Below are 18,956 nucleotides of genomic sequence, written 5' to 3'. Positions count from 1 at the left end.
TATATATATATATGTTCATTTAATAAAAAGAGGATTAAGCCCAGAGCAAATGTAGTAAAAGGAAAACGCTTAGATATGCTTCTGTCAAGCTGAGGTCATGGAAACCCTGGCATCAACCAATGAAAAAAAATGAAGTTGAACGAAGCACGACCGTTGTCCATTGTTGATACCCTCGAAAGAAAGAAAAAAGGCAGAAAATGGGGGTCCTTTTTGCATGGTGCAGTACCCAGCGGAGCAAAAGCAAAAGAGAAGGGCTATATTTTACCAGAGAAGTGATAATGGGGGCTGTAAATGAAGGTGGGGTTCGTCTGTTGGGAAAGAAACAAACAGTAGAGAATCTGTAATGTCAAATCATGAAGGTGGTATTTTGGATGTATATAAATATAAATGGTGGATATTTTAAAATTCTTTTTTTGAAAAATATGTAATACTAAACTGGACTGTCATATCACAGCTAAGATAAAGCTATATATGTTTATAGACTTATCAATGCGAGTAGATGAGTCAGTCAGTCATCAGTGACATAACCTTTTTTTCTATCTCCTTTCCAACATCAATGCTCTGAGAAGATACTTTGAGATTTCCCGCTTCATGCCTTTATATGATAAAATACAGTGTGCCCACCCTCGTCCCCTCACCATTGAGATAAAACCAAATTTTAATGTTTTTGGTGGTTGGGATTAAATTAAATTATATTTTTGTAATTTAAATTTTTTAATATAAAAAATACTAAATTTAAAGAAATAAAAATTGGGGTCCATGCATAGTGCATACCCCCTCTTACAACCATGCAGACAACTCCTCCCATTCTGAGATCCCTGAAGAGAAAGCTGCACTGGCATTGTTGATCTTGGTTTAGTATTTGTTTTTTTCTCATATTCATGAGAAAGACCTTAGGCAATGGCTTCTCCAACGCTATAATGATTCATCTCGAACAGAGATGAGACGAGTTATTTATTAAATGAACCTAAATTTTTTTTGGTAGAATAATATTTTGTGTCTGTATTGAGTTAGATATTAATCAAATAAAGTTTTTATCCACTAATATTTTTAGATTTAGATACTTAATAGTTCTTTATTCTCCTAATATTTGATCCTAATTTCATTCCTAATTTCGTAATCGATCACTGCATTCACACATCTAATCTTGATGGCCACCCACAATATCGTAGGCATCGGCAGCCTTCTCTTTTATATTTGTCATCGTATATAAAATTTTATTATTATCTTTCAACAATAATCATCTCTCTCATTATTTGATATCATGTCGTGGATTCTTAATTTGTAATCGCTTTTAGCCCTCTTATATTGAAAAAAACAATTATTAATATTAACCGACCGACAGTCCATTTATCATTGATATTTTGTTGGGATAATCTTAATGTTCACATTTCAAATGTCATAAAATATACAATCCAAACATGGTATTTAGTTTCATTATTCGTAAAAAAGACAACTAATAAATTTATGTTCAGATCTCAATATCTGCAAATAAAATAAAATAAAACCCATGGGACCTATATTAAAGGATCATACCATACAGGAATTCGAGATGAATCTTGTTTTGCTTCATGATCTTCTTTAACCCAGTGTTTGTAGGCATAAAGGACCACTGATATAACTAAAATCATGTGATGAAAAACCCCAAATGATAGTAAAATGAGAACCACAAAAACATGAGGAGACCGAGTCCATGTTAATACAATTATGAATGGAAGAGTCAAGTCACATCCTGCACCCAAAAGGAAAGAGAGATGTCATGTGGTCCATCATACTAATACAAGTCACAAACATAATCTCTCTCATCTTCCGATGTGAACTTATATGTATAAAATTCAAAGACGATTCCGATGTGAACTTTAATTATGGACGATGGCATGAAGAGGCAATTGGGATCATGCTTGGAGGGAAGAAAAGGTGGAGAGGCATCATCTTTCACCTTTTAAGATTGCTTTTATTTTACACTCACCAATGACATGCCATCTATTGCTTGACAAGGCTGGATAGGTAGGTTTCTTTTCCTATTGGAATATTTATTTTTATTAAGAAATTGAATCATTTCTTAAAAAGTGCCTCATACTTAATTTAATTTTGTATTAAATACTTGATTCATGATACCTAAACTCACACATACACTATAAATAATATATATATTTGTGTTTGTTCATGTAGGAAGAATATGCATTTTATTAAGGGATCAAATCAGTTCGAGTCCCTTTGTGGTAAAAAGATTTGGGGTTTGACAAAGTCCCATAATAAAAAAGCCACAACAAAATATTAGGGCTTGAAAAAGAATGGCAATCAACCATTACAAAGGGCAGCAGCTAATGCTAAATGGGAATACCAAAGGGCAATCAACCAAAGGGAATACCAAATCACAACCTTCTCCCAAACTATACTGTGTATACATAAATTCACTAATAATCCAAAATCTTGTTTATGTACTGACAAATTACACTGGCAACTTGCCCCCATTTACGTTTCGGTTGAGATAGAACCAACCGACCAACCTATATTTAAAGTAGTAGCAAAAACCTCAGTGGATCGTAATCGACATTTGCAGATGCACACTGTCCTTCGACTGAAAGAATTACATTATCCAATAAATCAAGAAAATATCAACAAATGCCATTTCAGTGCTAACTTCTTGTTGCCTCGCATTGTCATTTGCTTTTTAGTTCATGTAGAGTGCAACTCTTTTTGTGCAACGTCATCAAAAGGAGGTAAAATATAAAACAGTCCCTAATTGTAGATTTTAACAGGCTTCTCAAAGGTGTGCCGGTTCTGCAAAGAAGGGCGATGTCATTAAAGTAGAGTCAACTATTATTGGCATTTCAAAGGCTAGCCATTTTTATGGAGTCCAGAAAAGCAAATGGATTAATCAGTCTTAAAGAATATCTTAAGCCTTAGGATAGGAGTCTTATTAACTCAATTTGTGATGAAACTTGGGAATACTTTTAATAAAGGATCATTACCTGATTAGCAGCATAAGATCTTTTTGGAACATTGTCAGAGTGTTCCAGCCCAAGATACTGCTCCCAAGCACCATAAACATCTCGCCTCTGAATATATGTACAGTTAAGCAAAATTACGGTAAAATCCTAATGAAACTTGGACAAAATTTTCAAATATCCTTATGTAAAACAGCATGTGCACCTGAAAACGACTAGATACAATATCAGAATCTTGAAGGTACTCCGGCCGACCAAGTGAGAGGAATGCAAACTTCCACTGAAAAGAAGGTTTAATATAATAAAAAATAAATAAAAAAGAGAGGAGACAGAAAAATGAATACAATGGAAAATGATTAATTTAAAAATATGTATATTAACAATGGGTACATCACAGTCAGAGTTCCTACTATGCATGAATCCATATTTCATTTACCCGGCCAAAGGAGAAGAGAAAAGCAGTTGAACAAGATAAGGATTAGGGAAATCAGTGAGCACAAGCTCACATAACATTCAGGAAGTACAACAAACCTTAGCAAAATCCTCATCTGGAACCTGCAGCTTCTTCTGTATTCGGATTTTTATTTCAGCCAAGGTTTCACCTTCATGAATCACCAAGAAAAAGGGTTCTCCAAAATTCAGAATTTGCTGTCAAGAAAAGAGTTAAATTGGCAAGGAAACATAAGTGATAAAGAAGCAATCATAAGGATAGCAAAATGACAACTGAAAATAAAAGACGTGTAATAATGTCAAAATTATTACCATCTGGTTCTGAGCTGTTTCTTTGGTGAAGTGGTAAACATGAATAAGGCGGTCATTTGGACCAAGATTTTTCTCTTCTTCTGGAATCTGTAAGATCAAAGAACAACAATCAAAACCAACCCTCCATATCTTAAAGAAGGCCATTATCTCAGAAATTACATTCATAAAATCAAAACTGGCAAAATAAAAGAAAAAAAAACTGATTCACTAGATCACAGCAGGATGTACTAGAGCATGCATGTGTTACAGGAACAGAAGGGGGGGTTAGGAACTGACCTCTTCTGCCCGTAATGTCCAGTACTGGTCATTTATATTCTCAATCTTCTCACTAGGTGGGAAAATCTGCAAAAATGAGTAGAAACATGCATAAATTTGTAATCAAAGGGAAGGGAGAAAAGATGATAAAGGAACCCCAAATTACCAAACCAGGAAGAGCAAGAAAAGGATGTAACACATAAATAGGTATGCAATTCAAGAAACTAAACAGTGAAACAGTCTTTTCAACAAGCAATGTCAAGTTTTAAACAAATAAGAAAACTTGATGGCATTAGAGGTTTATGAAAGAACCAGAACATTAGACAATCCGTCACCTATGCATCCAGGTGAAATCAAATAAAGATGTAATAAGTTTCTGACATGAGCATAAAAAAAAACATGAAAAAATGAGACCTTGTAGATCTTGTGATAGAAAACTTCAAGCAACCGCAGTTCTGCATCAGGATGAGACAACTCCACCTGTTTCAAAAATGGTTCACCAATTTTACTCTATTAAAAAGAAATATCCATAAAAAATACATACCTCGACATGATTATTTCACCCATGGAATGAAATTGGACTTACCTTTGTCTTAAGATCATTAATCACGTCACCCACAGTGCTCTGTTTTGGAAGCCTAATAGTATGAATAACAATCTGGGATAAAAAAGAAGCAATTTTATTGTACTAAAACAGAAGTTTAACATCATTAATTAGAACTCTTAAATATGATTCACATACTCACTTCATCCTTGGTAGCATGATGAAATGCTACTTTCAAGGTTTTCAGACCTTGTAACTCGGGCAGAGGGATGTCTAACACTTCATAGTATAAAATATCAGAGGTCTGTCAACAAACAAAATTGGTTAGCTCCTAGCCCTTTCATCATTTGGCCTCTCAATATGCACTACTAAGAGAATTTGATTATTACCTGATTGTAGTGGACCAGCATCTCAGACAAATGATCCACCCCACGGTACTTAATAGGCTGAGGTTTAGGTTGCTGAGAGTAACAATTGTGAGATGTAAGCCTGATTTTGGATGGATCACTCAACCCAAGTTGTTGAGCTACTCTTTCAACAACATCATCATAAGTATAAAGCCTTGACCTAAACATTCAAAAGAGAGGAGTGTGACGCTTTGATCCTCACATTCATATAAAATAGAAATAAATACAAGTAAATAAAGACATGTCAATCGCAATGTAAAGGAAGGCAACTTTAACCAAACTTTTGAACTTACATCTCCAGACAAAAGTCATCTTCCTTGGGTCTTTCCAAAGACCGAAAGTGTACAATCTACCATAAAGAAATATAACAAAAATGCAAATATTACTTTAAAAGCTTATTCAAGCAAGGGTATAACTGAAAGGTTAAAGACCGAAAGTGTACAATCTACCATAAAGAAATATGTCTTCACAGACAGGCCAACAGCTTAAAACGCAAAGGCATGGGGAATATTTATAAGTGAACTAAAATAGTTTGAACTATACAGGTACATAGAGCTTTGACTGTATCATTAATAGACAAAATATATCCATACACCTTGCTCTTCTTTTTTTCTTTCGGGTGTGTGTGTGGGGGTTTTTTTTAACAAAAGAAAAAGACTGCAATAATCACTCAACCAAACAAGTGAGAAGTAGCATTTTTTTTCCTCTTCAATTTAGATTTTAACAAGGTAGTCATGTTAATTTTTATGTTTGTTGGGATTGTTCTCAGAGAGAGTTGGTTCTGGCCCTCCAATTCTGGCAGAATTGATGCTAGGGATAGGCTAATTGGTTGGGATATATTTGTTGCATTGAGTTTGTTGTATTTGGGGAAGTTTTGGTTATATTTGTCAATAGTGTTATGCTTGCGTTGGTTGCTTATTTTTAGGATATAGTTTTCTTGAGTTGGTTTTGGTCATTGCTGTGTTTCTGTAGTTTAATGTTGATCATTGTTGAGGTAGTAGTCAAGTTGTGTTTTGTGGTATTGTACTTTTCTTGTACTTGGTATCTATGCAATAAAACTTTGAGGCACTCTTTTCCTCCTTCCAATGTCCGTTGAGCCACTCTTGTTGCTTGACGGTTATGAAGGGGGTTTTTAACGAGGCCTCCCTTTTTATCAAAAAAAAATTATGTTTAACATAAGCAAATCGAAATTAATTATGCTTATAGATAATTTTCTTCAAATAGAAATGTAGAACCAAATGTGATTTTACTATTTTCATTAATGAAATGTATTTTTAGAAGAGACCTGAATAATTTCAGATTAGGAAAATAAACATAGAGATGCTTTCTGGAACCAAACACTATTATTGACATTTTAGATATCATGGTCTTATCAATCAGAACGTGAGGCCTATTGAGACAATGAAACTAATGCCAATGCAATTAAAAGAAGGTAATTGTTTCTGCCTTAACCTATTAGCAATGCTGACCAACATGACGTGGTAACCATTATCCGAAGATGATAAACCAAAAACTGCCCACTTAATTAAAGAAATGTATCCAAGAAAGCATACAAAAACTCTTCGGCTAGCCAAACTAATCACAAAGAGAACAAAGTGCTCAATAAATTGCACATTAGCTCCTGACTAATCAACCTAGCACACACCATCAATTGCAAGACGAATTTCTATAAGCAGCCAGATGACAGACAGATAATCCCCTAGAACACATCACCAAGCACAGCAGATTTCTAAAAGCAACCGTGTAAAAGCAGCCATATGACAGACAGGTCAACCCTCACATCAAGATTTTAGATGAAAATGCAATGGAAATAACAGAATAAACTCACTGCAAGAAAGTTGCATATATAAAGGATAAAGAGATTGTACTTGGCGATTATGCACATATTCCAAAAATGAAGGAACATCTGGATAGCGGAATTGTTCAATGCTTTCAATAGGAAGAGACTTTTGAAAGCAAACTATGTCACCATCCTCAAGCTGCAGTGGAGAATGAATGGACAAACCACTTAAATAGGACCAAACCAAATAGCAATCATTCCAAAATAAAGTGCAATGCATACCTGGCTAGCTCGGAATGTGATTTTCTTGTCAATTGGTTCACACATAACACTGGGCTCAAATTTGATTTCCTGTATATTAAAGCATACTCAAGGTATTATTCCTCATCGGAATGTCAAAATATATGCAAATGTTTGGATGAATTAACTAGATGGAAATGATAACGGTTTCACAGACAAGTCAATTGCAAAAGTGCTGTTATTATATAGGCACTACTATTAAACAAGTAATTTATCAACTGTCCAAGTGAAAGTAGCTTAGAATAAGCCCAAAAAATTCCAACTAAAACCACTGTAAAGGGGAAAAAAAGCTCATTCCTAGAACCATACATTAGCTTCGATTACTATCACCTCAAATTCATGCAACCCAGAAAAGAGTTAAAAGAGAATTGAAAATACAACCACTTTAGTAAGAATTAGTGGAAGCAAACCTCATAAAGGTTGATGTCTTCATCAGGAGCATAACCTGCCAATTTGTTTAATTTTGATAAAATTTCTATCGGCTTGCCAGTGCTTTTCACAAACAACCTTCCAACAAAGCTGATGCAACAGAAAGATAATCCCTCATACAATTTCACATAATTTCTCAGAAGACAAGGGGAAACAAACAACACAAAACAACTTACCGAAGCTCTTCCTTCTCAGGATCATAGCGCTTGAAGAAAAGTAAAATATCTTCCTTTGTCTTATCTGGTGGAGCAATTGGGCGTAAATCCTGAACAGTATTGTTTAAGTCATGAAGAAAATACAAAATAACCAAAAAATTATCAAGGAGAAGGGGGCAAGACTAGATTAGACACTCATTTTTATATGATTCATACATAGCACTTCCTAAATAATTTAGCAAAAGGGAGCTAGTTACAAATCTCACTAACTTATATTTCAAGGGCAGATAAGTAATTCTACAATGGACATGAATGAAGCATAAAACCTCGAAGTCTGATGCCAAACTTTTTTTTTATTTGAGTTTGTCAAGCTTGGATCCATGGTCACTACTCACCGGAACTAAGAATTCAGCACTCTACCAACAAACAAGGTTTTTGGAAATGCCTAACTTCTACTCTGACAAAACAACCATTTGCACTTGGAAGCTTTTGGAATCTCAAATAAGACCCCCTATCTTTTTGGATCTCTTAATTCTTATTTTGGATTGACAATGAAGATCCAGAATTAGGTAAATAACATCACTAGACAGGAAAATTTAAGAAATGGAAAACCGTATTACCAGTCCAAGCTCAACTTCCAGGAACAACTTTAATTCTGCATTGTGGACCTTGTTCGATACCTCCCGCAAGGTTCCAACCTACAGTGAGGAAAGTCAAAGTTAAGCACATAGTTAAAAGAGAGGGAGAGAGAAGAAATAAAAGGTAAACTCCGAATGTTTTCCACATTTTCCTTGGTTTTTCAGTATTGTATTTAAGGAAAACACATGTAGAAATTTATATTCATTCAACAGGGATATGGCGAGGTATTTTGAACAATTATGTGAAAAAGGATCAGATTGGAGACTGTTTGAGAGCTAATTCAAAGATCCAAGTGGGGAATGATAGGTCGGTAGCATTCTGGAATGATGTTTGGGTTAATAACTCAACATTAAAAAATCAATTCCCCAGAATTTTTGCTTTATCGACTATTAAATGGGGGAAAGTAGCTGTGTTTGGTGGTCTTGAAAATAATGTATGGGTTTGGAATATTCAATTAAGAAGAAATTTATGCGACTGAGAATTGGATCAATGGATTGCTTTAATGTCCTTGATTGATAATATAGTTTTGTCCGATTCAGTGGATGACTTTCTTGCTTGGTCGGGAAAGGGGGATGGATTGTTCTCGGTCAGGTCTTGTAGATTGACGCTATCTTGCAGTTCTGAAGGAAGTTTCGAGTGGAAAAAGTTAGTATGGTCTGGATTGGCTCCTCCTAGAGTTGAAACATTTCTATGGCAGATTTCTCATCGTAAATTGGCAGTTAGAGAGGAGTTGAAGAAAAGAGGGATTCCTTTGGAAGATGTGCTTTGTCCTTTATGCCATATGCATGAAGAAACAATTGAACACCTTTTCTTCTCTTGTTTTGTTGCATGGGAGATTTGGAGTAAATTCCTTAGGTTATGGGAAATTGTATTGTTTTGCCTCAAGACCCCATTTCACTTCTTTGTTCTTGGTCGTATCTAAGGCAGCATTCTTCCATTTGGAGTTTTATCCCGGGTGTTGTTTTATGGTCAATTTGGAAGGCTAGGAATTTGGTAGTGTTTGAAAATTGGAAGTTTGACAGTTCGTCCCTATACTTCATCACCAGATTTAAGTTGGCTAAATGGTATTTAGCTAAATACCATATTGTTCGTATTCAGACAGATTTATTAGTAGGGGATCCATCGCTTGCAGACAAGTTCCATAATTCTCTAAACACAAAGAAGGTTAATTGTTGGCTACCACCACCACCGAATTTGTTTAAATTCAATGTTGATGGGGCGGTAAGAGGTGATGGGTTGCAAGGTGGAATTGGAAGTATTTTAAAAGATTCAAACTGCTCTACTTTAGCCACTTTCTCTATTGCTGTTGGGCAAGGTCCTCCTACTTTGGAAGAATTGAAAGCTATTAAGGAAGGAATTGACTTTTTCATTTCTTCTGACTGGGCTAAGAAGGGAAGACTTATTATAGAGAGTGATTGTAAAACTGCAGTGGAATGGATTTCTAAGCCGCACTCTGCCCCTACATTTTTCAGTTCTCTGGTGGAGGAAATTGGGGTCTGCTATGGATATTTTTCTTATATTGATTCCTAGGAGTTGTAATATGGAGGCCGACAAGCTAGCTAAGGAGGGGATTGGTTGATTATTACAGGTTTATTGTTATAAGTTGTGTTTTTCTTCGGCATTGTATAGGCTTAAAGTTTTTAATGGTTTTGTTAGATTGGTTAACAGGTCGACCAAATAGAAGTTGTTGCCTTAGCTAAGATGGATTAGGCTAAGTTAGTGTTGTTCTCTATGGTTGTTTACGGTTGTTTTTTGGTTTTCAGTTTGTGTTGGGGGTGTTTCTCTGGATGTATCTTATGTGGAATGAAATCTTAAGGCACTCTTTTCCTCCTTCCACTGATTAAGGAGCTTTCCTACAAGCTCCATTAATCAAGAAGTGGGTGTTTAACGAGGCCTTCAATTCTTATCAAAAAAATATTCATTCAACAGGAAAAGCATACAAACAATATCCATGCAAAGGCTAACAGGATAAATGAAGTAACCAATTAAATCAAAAGGCACTTAACTATGCTAAACAAAAACTGAAGCTAAAACCAGATGCAAATACTCCTAAAACAAGGTATTTGAACCAAAACATAAACAATTTATGCCAAGAAATATTACAGATTGTGTTTCCTCCAAAGATGTCAATGGTCGGTTTGGACGGTATGTATGATTTTGACGCTTGGCCCACAACCAGAAACGCTGAAATTGGACTGGTATGCCAAACTCTTTAGCAATATCTTCCTGTGTGCAACAAAAAGGTAAATCAGGAACACGGGGAAAAAAACTATTACCCCAAGTGCCAAATACACATGAAAGGAAAAGCTCTTTCTTTTTTCTATTTACCATACCTTAAACACGTTGAAAGTTATCTGCTTCTGAATTCGGAAACTCCTGACCTTATCATGATCCACAAGATCAAAATATATATCCTTCCCAATCTGCTCTGCAAGATCATCATCTCGTGCAACCTAGACAATCATATATTTGTAAGAAAGTAATCTAAAAAATGCTCAATCTAGTAACTAAAGTAATGACTCAAACAACCTTTATAATAGTATAAAGGTGCGCCTCTGCCTTCTCTTTTTTTTTATGCTCCTTCTCTTCTTGTTCTTTCTTCAACCTCTCCTAAGAACATTAAAAAGCATTGCATATTAGATTGTGAGAAAGGAAGGATCTGAAATGACCAAGTAGAGATACAACTCTTAACAATCAGCTTGGTAATAGCTCATTTTTTATTACTCTTTATAAAGCACAACCAACACAAAGTCATACTGAACCTCATTGAACTTCAAATCAAGCTTGAGATAAATACTATTCTATTCAATATGCTGAACTACTCCAAGTTGAAAACCCACTTGAAATCAGATCACCCAATGCCCTTTAGGATCATTGGTGCCACAAACAATCCGAGCTCAAACCTAGTGAGGGACTGGTTAACTTCTTCAAGCCTAAAAACCTGCTTATAACATCTCTTGACTCGACTCATTTTCAGACGAAGGCACAGCAAAAGAACAGCCAAGGAAACCTTGGCCTGTCAAAGAATTTTGAAATAATCCAAGTGTATATACAAGTATTAATAGATTAAATAAAATTATATTGGCCCCTCAAAATGAACTTTATATTATTGATGGTAACTTAGTTCTATGCATGATAAATTAAAGAAGTTAAAATAACATTGTTACTTATAATTTTATTATACCCCCAATCTTATTTATATATTAATTGTTTTATCATAAATATCAAGTCAAAATCATGTAAACTTAAACTAAATGTCAAGATATAGCAACAAAAACATATTCAACAAGATTGCAATTTTTTCTTGAGCAATTTAATTTTCCAATTGACCCCCTAAAAAATAAGTCAAAGATCTGCCACTATTTTCAGCTATAATATATTAACAATGAGATCTTACCCTGAGATGTTCAGCGATATCCTTCTCATCCACATTACATATTATCTTGTCTTTATCACTTTCGCGTATATACACCAGCATGTATGCATTTGAATATTTGGTAAACTTAAAAGGAGCATTATTGAATCCTGGATTGGTCTGTGGTAACTGGCACATCACAAGAAATTTTTTTTGTTCAAATCAATAACACTGAAGATGGATATAGTTGAAAGCAGAAAAGCTGAACCAAAAGGTTTAAAAAAACAGTGCGAAAACATACTAAGATTGTACCTCTTCTTCACCACCATACTGCTCCTCTAATGCCCTTTTCATATCTTCTTTGGTTACTCTTTCATCATCAAATTTATACCTGAAAACAGACAATATCAATATGAAAGAAGCATCACCTTCAAGGCTCCAAAGCATAGCTGGAATATGCAAGCTGTAAGAGTAACTTAAATACAATCTGCATAAGCTAATTTAATAGTCATGCACCAGACTAAGCATTTATTAATCCATTCCTTTTTTTCGACAATAATTAATAACCTATTTCTTCTTTATATTTTTTTTTCATAGTATAAATTTTATGCATTGATATGATCTGTACCATTGATCAGAAAGTGCCGGCCTGATAAATGCATGATAGTGTTCGAAATAATTAGTAACCTATTTCTTCTTTTTATTTATTTATTTTTTGCAAGTATAATTTTTATGCAATGGTATGAATCGTATGATCTGTACCATTGATCAGAAAGTGCCGGCCTGATAAATGCATAATAATGTCCACCATGCACTCCACCACTGTGAACGAGGACACTGTAACCAAACTCAAAGATGTAAGTAACACATGTTATTATAAGCATTAAAGAAGCATATATTATGTTTTGTCCTTATAAATTGTGCAACAGCACAATCAACTTGTGTGCATAAACCATCTTTCATAGTCTCATTAAAAACCCCAAGTACATGGTCGGTTTCTAAACTTCATGTTACTATAAGCATAAATAACATGTAGTGTGTGCTTCCCATCTGTGCCCCAGCACTATCAACTGGTACGAATATGCAATCTTTTTTAGCATCATTAGGGAACCCAAGTACACGGATGGTTACTAGACCTCTCGTTTGTTTACCTCACCATCCTTAAAGTGGGCAATTGATAAATAACCCTGTGAATTGTTGGGGATAGTCATGGGGAATGTAACACCAAACTTGGTAGAGTTGAATTAGTCAAGGATATGAAGTAATTTTTTCTTTCGAGAATATTCTGATTTAGCATTAGACCTTCACTTGCTACAGTTTTCGAGGATTCAGGCTACTTCTCCACAAACAAATGAGACAAAAAATCTCAACTAAATTAAACCCTAATTGACTTCTAACCATCTGCTAATTAATGCAGGAAAATACCAAGATATCAAAAAAGTTATAAAACATCTAGAAGAAGTATTTCCACCATAAAATTTATTAAAAACATTTAAAAAAAGTTAAAAAGGAAATGGGAAGGTAAAATTTTTTGGTTATCCTTCAACTTACACCGAGAGTGAATTATTCTAACTAGTGATTATAAGATGGAAATGAAAGAACACAGTTGAGACATAATAAATGTTTAATGTTGTAGGTACCTGTGTAGCGTGTAAAGATTGCGGACTCTCCTATCAGCTTCTGGAGATAAGTATTTTCCACCATCTCGGTCAAGGTCAAGTTGCAATGGGAACTCATAGCGATCATTAATCTACATAAGTGGAAATATTAATTTTACCATTAGAATTAAGGTTAAAGACACTTAAACTATTAGCACAAAACAATAAAAGCATGCAAAAAAAATTTTGATATTGGTCAAAATGACAGAACTTGTAAAAACGTCTCACTTAGATATAAAAACTGTCATTACATGCTGAAAAAATGAAACCGTCATGGTGGTGCCTATTTTAAGTTTATAAAGCAAACTAGCCATTGCATTTCGTTATCTAAACAAAATGAAGAGAGGCTGGGAAGTCGATGAAGTTAGTTTTAACACAAAACTTGATCAACACCAACCAAAACCGCACGGATCAACACCACATAAAACTTCACACACAAAATTGAACCACATTACAACAGCTTCTAATGAAGATAAAGAGAATTAGTCATTGTATTCTGCCAGATGAGTGGGTCCACAGAAAAAAAATCAAATAACTTCTTATATTTGACTAGCATAGGACATGAGAACAAATTGGTCAATCATCAAAGGAAAAAAAAACTAGGGGCAAGGAACCCCCCCCCCCTTTTCTTTTACAAGCTTGGGGTCAGTCATCTATGTTGCTTCGACTGTTCTTTTTTTTTTAATGAAGTAAAAGAGTCCAACAGAAAAAAAAAATTGGTCAATCATCAAAGGAAAAAAAACACTAGGGGCAAGGAACCCCCCCCCTTTCTTTTACAAGCTTGGGGTCGGTCATCTATGTTGCTTCGACTGTTCTTTTTTTTTTTAATGAAGTACATGAGTCCAACACGTGGATACGGCAATATGACCTCCAAGAGTCTGAATACATGAAAAAACTTGGAAAATCTGACCATAACCATTTCAGGCACAAACTGTATCCAATACCACCCAGGTCTTGATTAACATAGCTGGTTAGCAGCAGATGGTTACAGCTCATGATATCTTGGTTTTTAAAACAATCGTTTGCATGTATTAAGAGTTAAACAAGAACATAGAACTAAATTCTTCTATACTTCTGCAAAAAAGAAAATGTTCGCTTTTTATTAAGCACAAACACTGGAGGCCCCGGGACTGCACAAGTACCATTGACAAAGAAGAACCACGGACAATTAAGATGTTATAACAGCTGACCTTGACCATAGTGTCCCGCATAAAATCATATTCAAATCGTTTAAGCTGAAGTTGAAGGACCGGAGGGAAGTCAATGAACAACACACCCTTCTTAGCATCCTGGAAACATCATCCAAAATTCAAATGCAATCATTCAATTATGAAATGATATTAACACAAAATCAGATATAATGCACAAAACACACTCGACAAAAAATGAATTCTTGTGCAAAGAGTAAACTTCCAAAGCAATCCAGTTCCAGAAATTGCACAAATGGCATTTTGTTACAACCACAGCCAAATAGCCACACATTCTGTACATCCTGGCTAAAATAGCAGCTTTTATGAAGCCTTGTACTGCTGAACAATGATCTAACTGATGGCAAATTTCCTAGTAATGAAGTAATTTGTAATGTATGTACACATCCCATTGGTATTGTCATAGAAGCATGAATTGATTGTTGAAATCCTACGTCTACTTTAGTCATCCTCATTACAAACTTTTAGAATCTTGGATTTCACAAAACACAATAGCTTACCTGCAATCCATATTGCTCAGCATGATATTTATTATCACCTTCGAGGCGTTCTACTTCTACATACTTGTCAAAAGAAGCATATACATCATGACAGCCTTTAACATCAAGCTGAAGATCTGGTATAGGCAAAAAGTAAAATAGCATCACATGTGGAACAGAACTTATGAAATCCCAAACAGTCATTAAAAAATAGAAAATACCATAAAATGACTCCTTCCTTGTAGATTTATAATCCACATTAATACACTCAATGTAGTTCATATGGTGCCCCTCAAACAACTGCTGTATGGTGCCCTCCACAACAGTTCCCTGGTGGCACAACAGAAGCAAATGGAATTTACTTCGGTTTCACATTATAATAATATCATGATTAAAGATCATTGACGCATTTCACCTTCATTTTATCTTCAAGTTTTTCACACAGAACCCTATTAAGTTCCTGAACATCATGCTGCATGAAAGAATCATGTGTGTCCCATCCAAAAGATTTAGTCAGCTCTTTGGTCGCGACACTGCTGTCACTGTACTGAAGTTTGTAAAATAAACTCTGTAGAGCAAGAGGGATGCTTCCAGATGGCATGTCATTCTCTGTTGTAGGCATATGATACACTGCCTGAAATATAATATGTGAAGCATTAGCAATAGTAAACAACACATATTTCAACAAAATATGGAGCATCAGTACTTACCTTCCTGAAGTAAGGAATGTGATACAGAGTTTGGAGCAAAGAATTCATGTAACATGTTGCTCCTTGATTTTTAAGTCCAACATAACCAGTTTCCTTCTTTGAGTCATATGCCCAGTAATCAACAATTCTGCGGACAACAACCTCTGCTTCAATAATCAAAGTGTCATTCACAAGAAACCCTCGGCAAGGATCATATAACTCGCCAAGGGGCATAAAGGATGTAAACCCCCAATCACTTTCTCGTGCATTAAACTGGTGCTGTGTGTCTGCAAAATCCAAATCAGGTAAGTGCAAATTTTAATAAGATTAAATTATTCTCTCCAATGCTATGATAACATTCATATCAAGCTACCAAAAAAAATTGAGAAAATTAAAACTAAGAATTGAACATATTACTAAGAGTTAAGCTAGTGAACGTATAGATTCAAACAATAAAAGAGGGAACTGAACATTAGGGCGATGCCATACATTCCAGAAGAGCATCATGGTCACAATGAAAAAGGGGATTATATAAAATATCAAGGTTCTACGATATCATGCTGTGATTATCTTCTAAAATTCAGAAAGTCTTAATATCGGCCAAGTCTTAGTCGTGCCTTTTAATCATCAGAAATGGCAACGATATCAAGAACTATTACTGAGGAATAAGGCATCATAACAGCAACATTTTCCTTTTAATCTGATTAATAATCAGATATGACCAGCCTTTGCATCAAAACCATAATAGACTACTAATCAAAAGGGTAATAAGAGCATGACTCTTTGAAAAGATGAAAGAACATCATAAATGAGGATGTTCTTGACCTAGCATTGATCATAAAAACAGAACTGACACAACAAAACAGCAAGAAACTATTTTGGTTTTACAATACCATGAAAAGAAAACTTCAGTCTACATATAATCTACTTATAGGATAATACCTTTCCTAATGGAATATTTACTATGAATTTGATTAACCACTGCCAAACTGAATTGCGCATATCTACTCCACCCATAGGGTAAGCTTGCTGAATCAGCAACATCCAAATACATAGACAAATGATCCACATTGTTTCCCTTTGGAAATAGCAGTATTCGCCTAAGCAATTCAAACCAAAAGTATCAAATTCATCAATTACCATGGCCACAAAAACAGATAGAAAGAACAATAGCACTATCAACAAGAAAGGAAAGAGAGATATACCATTTGAAACCACCGACAACAAAGACTTCAGAATAATGCTTCTTAGCGTTTAACCTAGATAAGTTTTCAATCCTCCAAGTGAATCTTGATGAAGGAGGATCCTCAACTGGTTGATTTTCCACAGTGTTTGCAGCCTCGGGTTGCGCTACAACTAAAAATTAAGATATAAATCACGAGGATCACAATCAGATTAAACCCACTCTTTTGACTGCTACCCGATACAGCTATAACTTTTGGGAAACTTGCATTGATGTAAGCGAATCAAAGAAGTAAATTTCCCGAAAGGAAAAGAAGAAGACGAATACCTTCCATGGGCTGGTGATTGTCGGTCAAATCAGACCGTGGGACGAGCATTTCCTCATCTTCTTGTTGCTAACAAAATCATAGAAAAATCCCGAAAAAAAGTTAAGTAAATCAGAAGAATCAGATCCATCAAGAAGCCAAATTTGCGCATTAAAAAACCCTAAAAAACTCTTTAAAAATCAATTAATCAGGAAAACAAATCATTAAAAAGAAGTAAAAGAGAGAGAGTACATCGACGGGGGAAGGGGCCATGACAGTCATAGCTACGAAATTGAGAGGTAAACTTTGAAGTGTACGAAAACAAAAGGAAAAATAAATGGGAAACTAAGAGAGAAAATTATTATTATTATTTTTCTTGGGATGATTTTATTTTTGATGATTTATTACAGTGAAAGAAGCGAGGAGAAAGGCCTTTCGAGGGTCATTATTTGATAAATGGGTATTTTCGGAAATTTGTACTTCTTTTTTGTTCTCGGAATGAACATAGGTTGGGTCGGGGTGGATTTTCGGTATTTGACCTAACACGAAAAATATATATACCTTCTATCGATTTGAATTTAACTCATTTTTTGATATACAGTTTGAACTCGAATTGATCCGGTCTGAAATAATATATTTATTAAAAATATTATTTTTATTCAATAAAAATAAAGATTTAATTAAAAATAATAATATATAAAGGAGCATTATTGAAATTATCCCTAAATATAAAGGTTAAATTATATATTTTTCTTAGGTCGGACCAGCTCATGTATTTTTCACCCTCTATAAACTTTTCTTATTTTCTATTTCACTCACTGTATTTTAAATATTTTCAATTTATTCACTAAACTTAATACATTGTTTTTTTGTCACTCAATTATTTTCTTCACTAACAGTATTATAAATTAGTAGTTATATAGATGCAAAACGACGTCGCTTTCATAAAAAAATTATTTTTTAAATGGTGTCGTTTTAATGTCATTAACCATTTAACGATTGAGTGACAAAAAACTCAATATATTAAGTTCATTGAAAAATTAAAAACTTTTAAAATATAGTGAGTAAAATAGGAGAGAGAATAAAGTTCAGTGATAAATTTGTAATTTACCACAATATTAATATTAATATTAATATATATGTATAATTAATAAATAGGCTAAACTACATGTTTAGTACCCCAATTATCAATTTTATTATGTTTTAGCTACCAACTACTTTTTGTTTTAAAATCATACTTTTTGTATTTTAGTTTCGTTTCAATCACTTGTCAAAAACTTAAGGGTAAAATATATCATTGATCACCTAATTATTTCTCTTTTTCATTTTGACCATCATTTTTAATTTTTATCGATCATGTCACTTAATTATTAAAATACATTTAATAAGTCACTGGTTGTTAATATTTGACGAAGGAGATGATGTGGTTGTTAAAAAATTTATATAACTACACATTTGATCCTCAATATTTATATATTCTATCGATTTAATCATAATTTTAATTCAATTTAATAAATTTAATATCCAATTAGGTGACAACCCCCGGATATATCCAAAGTACGCCTAAACCAATGGGTTAAACACCTTAGTTGTTAAAGGTTTACGGCGTTATATATATAATCTATACAATTATTGGCAGTGAAAAAACAAATCGTACTTGTAAGAGAATTTCAAACTTGGGAATTTAAGGTGTGCAAGTATCTTAGCCATCAAAACAAGTCTTATATTTGATTAAATTTACAGTGTTATGTATATAATCATTAAACTAAGTTTTTTCCAAAATAAAAAAAGTAAGATTTAGATTTTTTATATATTTAAACTATATTGATTTTTTATATAAGTTCTTTAAATATAATCA

The 18,956-nt window shown here is 34.1% G+C and overlaps 1 protein-coding gene across 1 annotated transcript; it reads right to left on the bottom strand.

Annotated features, from left to right (window-relative positions):
- Nucleotides 1–2,287: 2,287 nt before the first annotated feature.
- On the bottom strand, nt 2,288–17,466 carry LOC120150421 (ubiquitin carboxyl-terminal hydrolase 12-like). Its single transcript, XM_039163110.1, has 32 exons — nt 17,351–17,466; nt 17,122–17,188; nt 16,817–16,967; nt 16,554–16,711; nt 15,633–15,898; nt 15,338–15,556; nt 15,144–15,252; nt 14,944–15,059; nt 14,426–14,524; nt 13,218–13,327; nt 12,340–12,414; nt 11,890–11,968; nt 11,620–11,766; nt 10,752–10,832; nt 10,556–10,675; nt 10,326–10,448; nt 8,204–8,281; nt 7,605–7,693; nt 7,410–7,518; nt 6,982–7,050; nt 6,788–6,898; nt 5,213–5,268; nt 4,902–5,079; nt 4,715–4,816; nt 4,555–4,626; nt 4,383–4,448; nt 3,990–4,055; nt 3,714–3,800; nt 3,483–3,599; nt 3,157–3,231; nt 2,976–3,062; nt 2,288–2,784 (listed from the first exon to the last, which is right to left on the bottom strand). The coding sequence occupies exons 1-32, from the start codon at nt 17,378–17,380 to the stop codon at nt 2,743–2,745; spliced, it is 3,354 nt and encodes a 1,117-aa protein (XP_039019041.1). The 5' UTR covers nt 17,381–17,466; the 3' UTR covers nt 2,288–2,742.
- Between the last annotated feature and the right edge of the window lie 1,490 nt (nt 17,467–18,956).

Source organism: Hibiscus syriacus, unplaced genomic scaffold (assembly GCF_006381635.1).
Source record: "Hibiscus syriacus cultivar Baekdansim isolate YM2019G1 unplaced genomic scaffold, ASM638163v2 tig00111022_pilon, whole genome shotgun sequence".
Taxonomy (NCBI): domain Eukaryota; kingdom Viridiplantae; phylum Streptophyta; class Magnoliopsida; order Malvales; family Malvaceae; genus Hibiscus; species Hibiscus syriacus.
Note: the sequence above shows the minus strand (reverse complement) of the source record. Positions and strands in the feature narration are given on the sequence as shown.

What these genes read in the sequence shown, in the direction of transcription:
- LOC120150421 (XM_039163110.1), bottom strand. Translation starts at nt 17,380, where the DNA reads ATGACTGTCATGGCCCCTTCCCCCGTCGAT. An exon ending in AATCTTTACACGCTACACAG is followed by an intron (nt 12,415 to 13,217) that starts GTACCTACAACA and finishes GTTTGGTTACAG; the next exon opens with TGTCCTCGTTCACAGTGGTG. An exon ending in ATATCGCTGAACATCTCAGG is followed by an intron (nt 10,833 to 11,619) that starts GTAAGATCTCAT and finishes TAATGTTCTTAG; the next exon opens with GAGAGGTTGAAGAAAGAACA.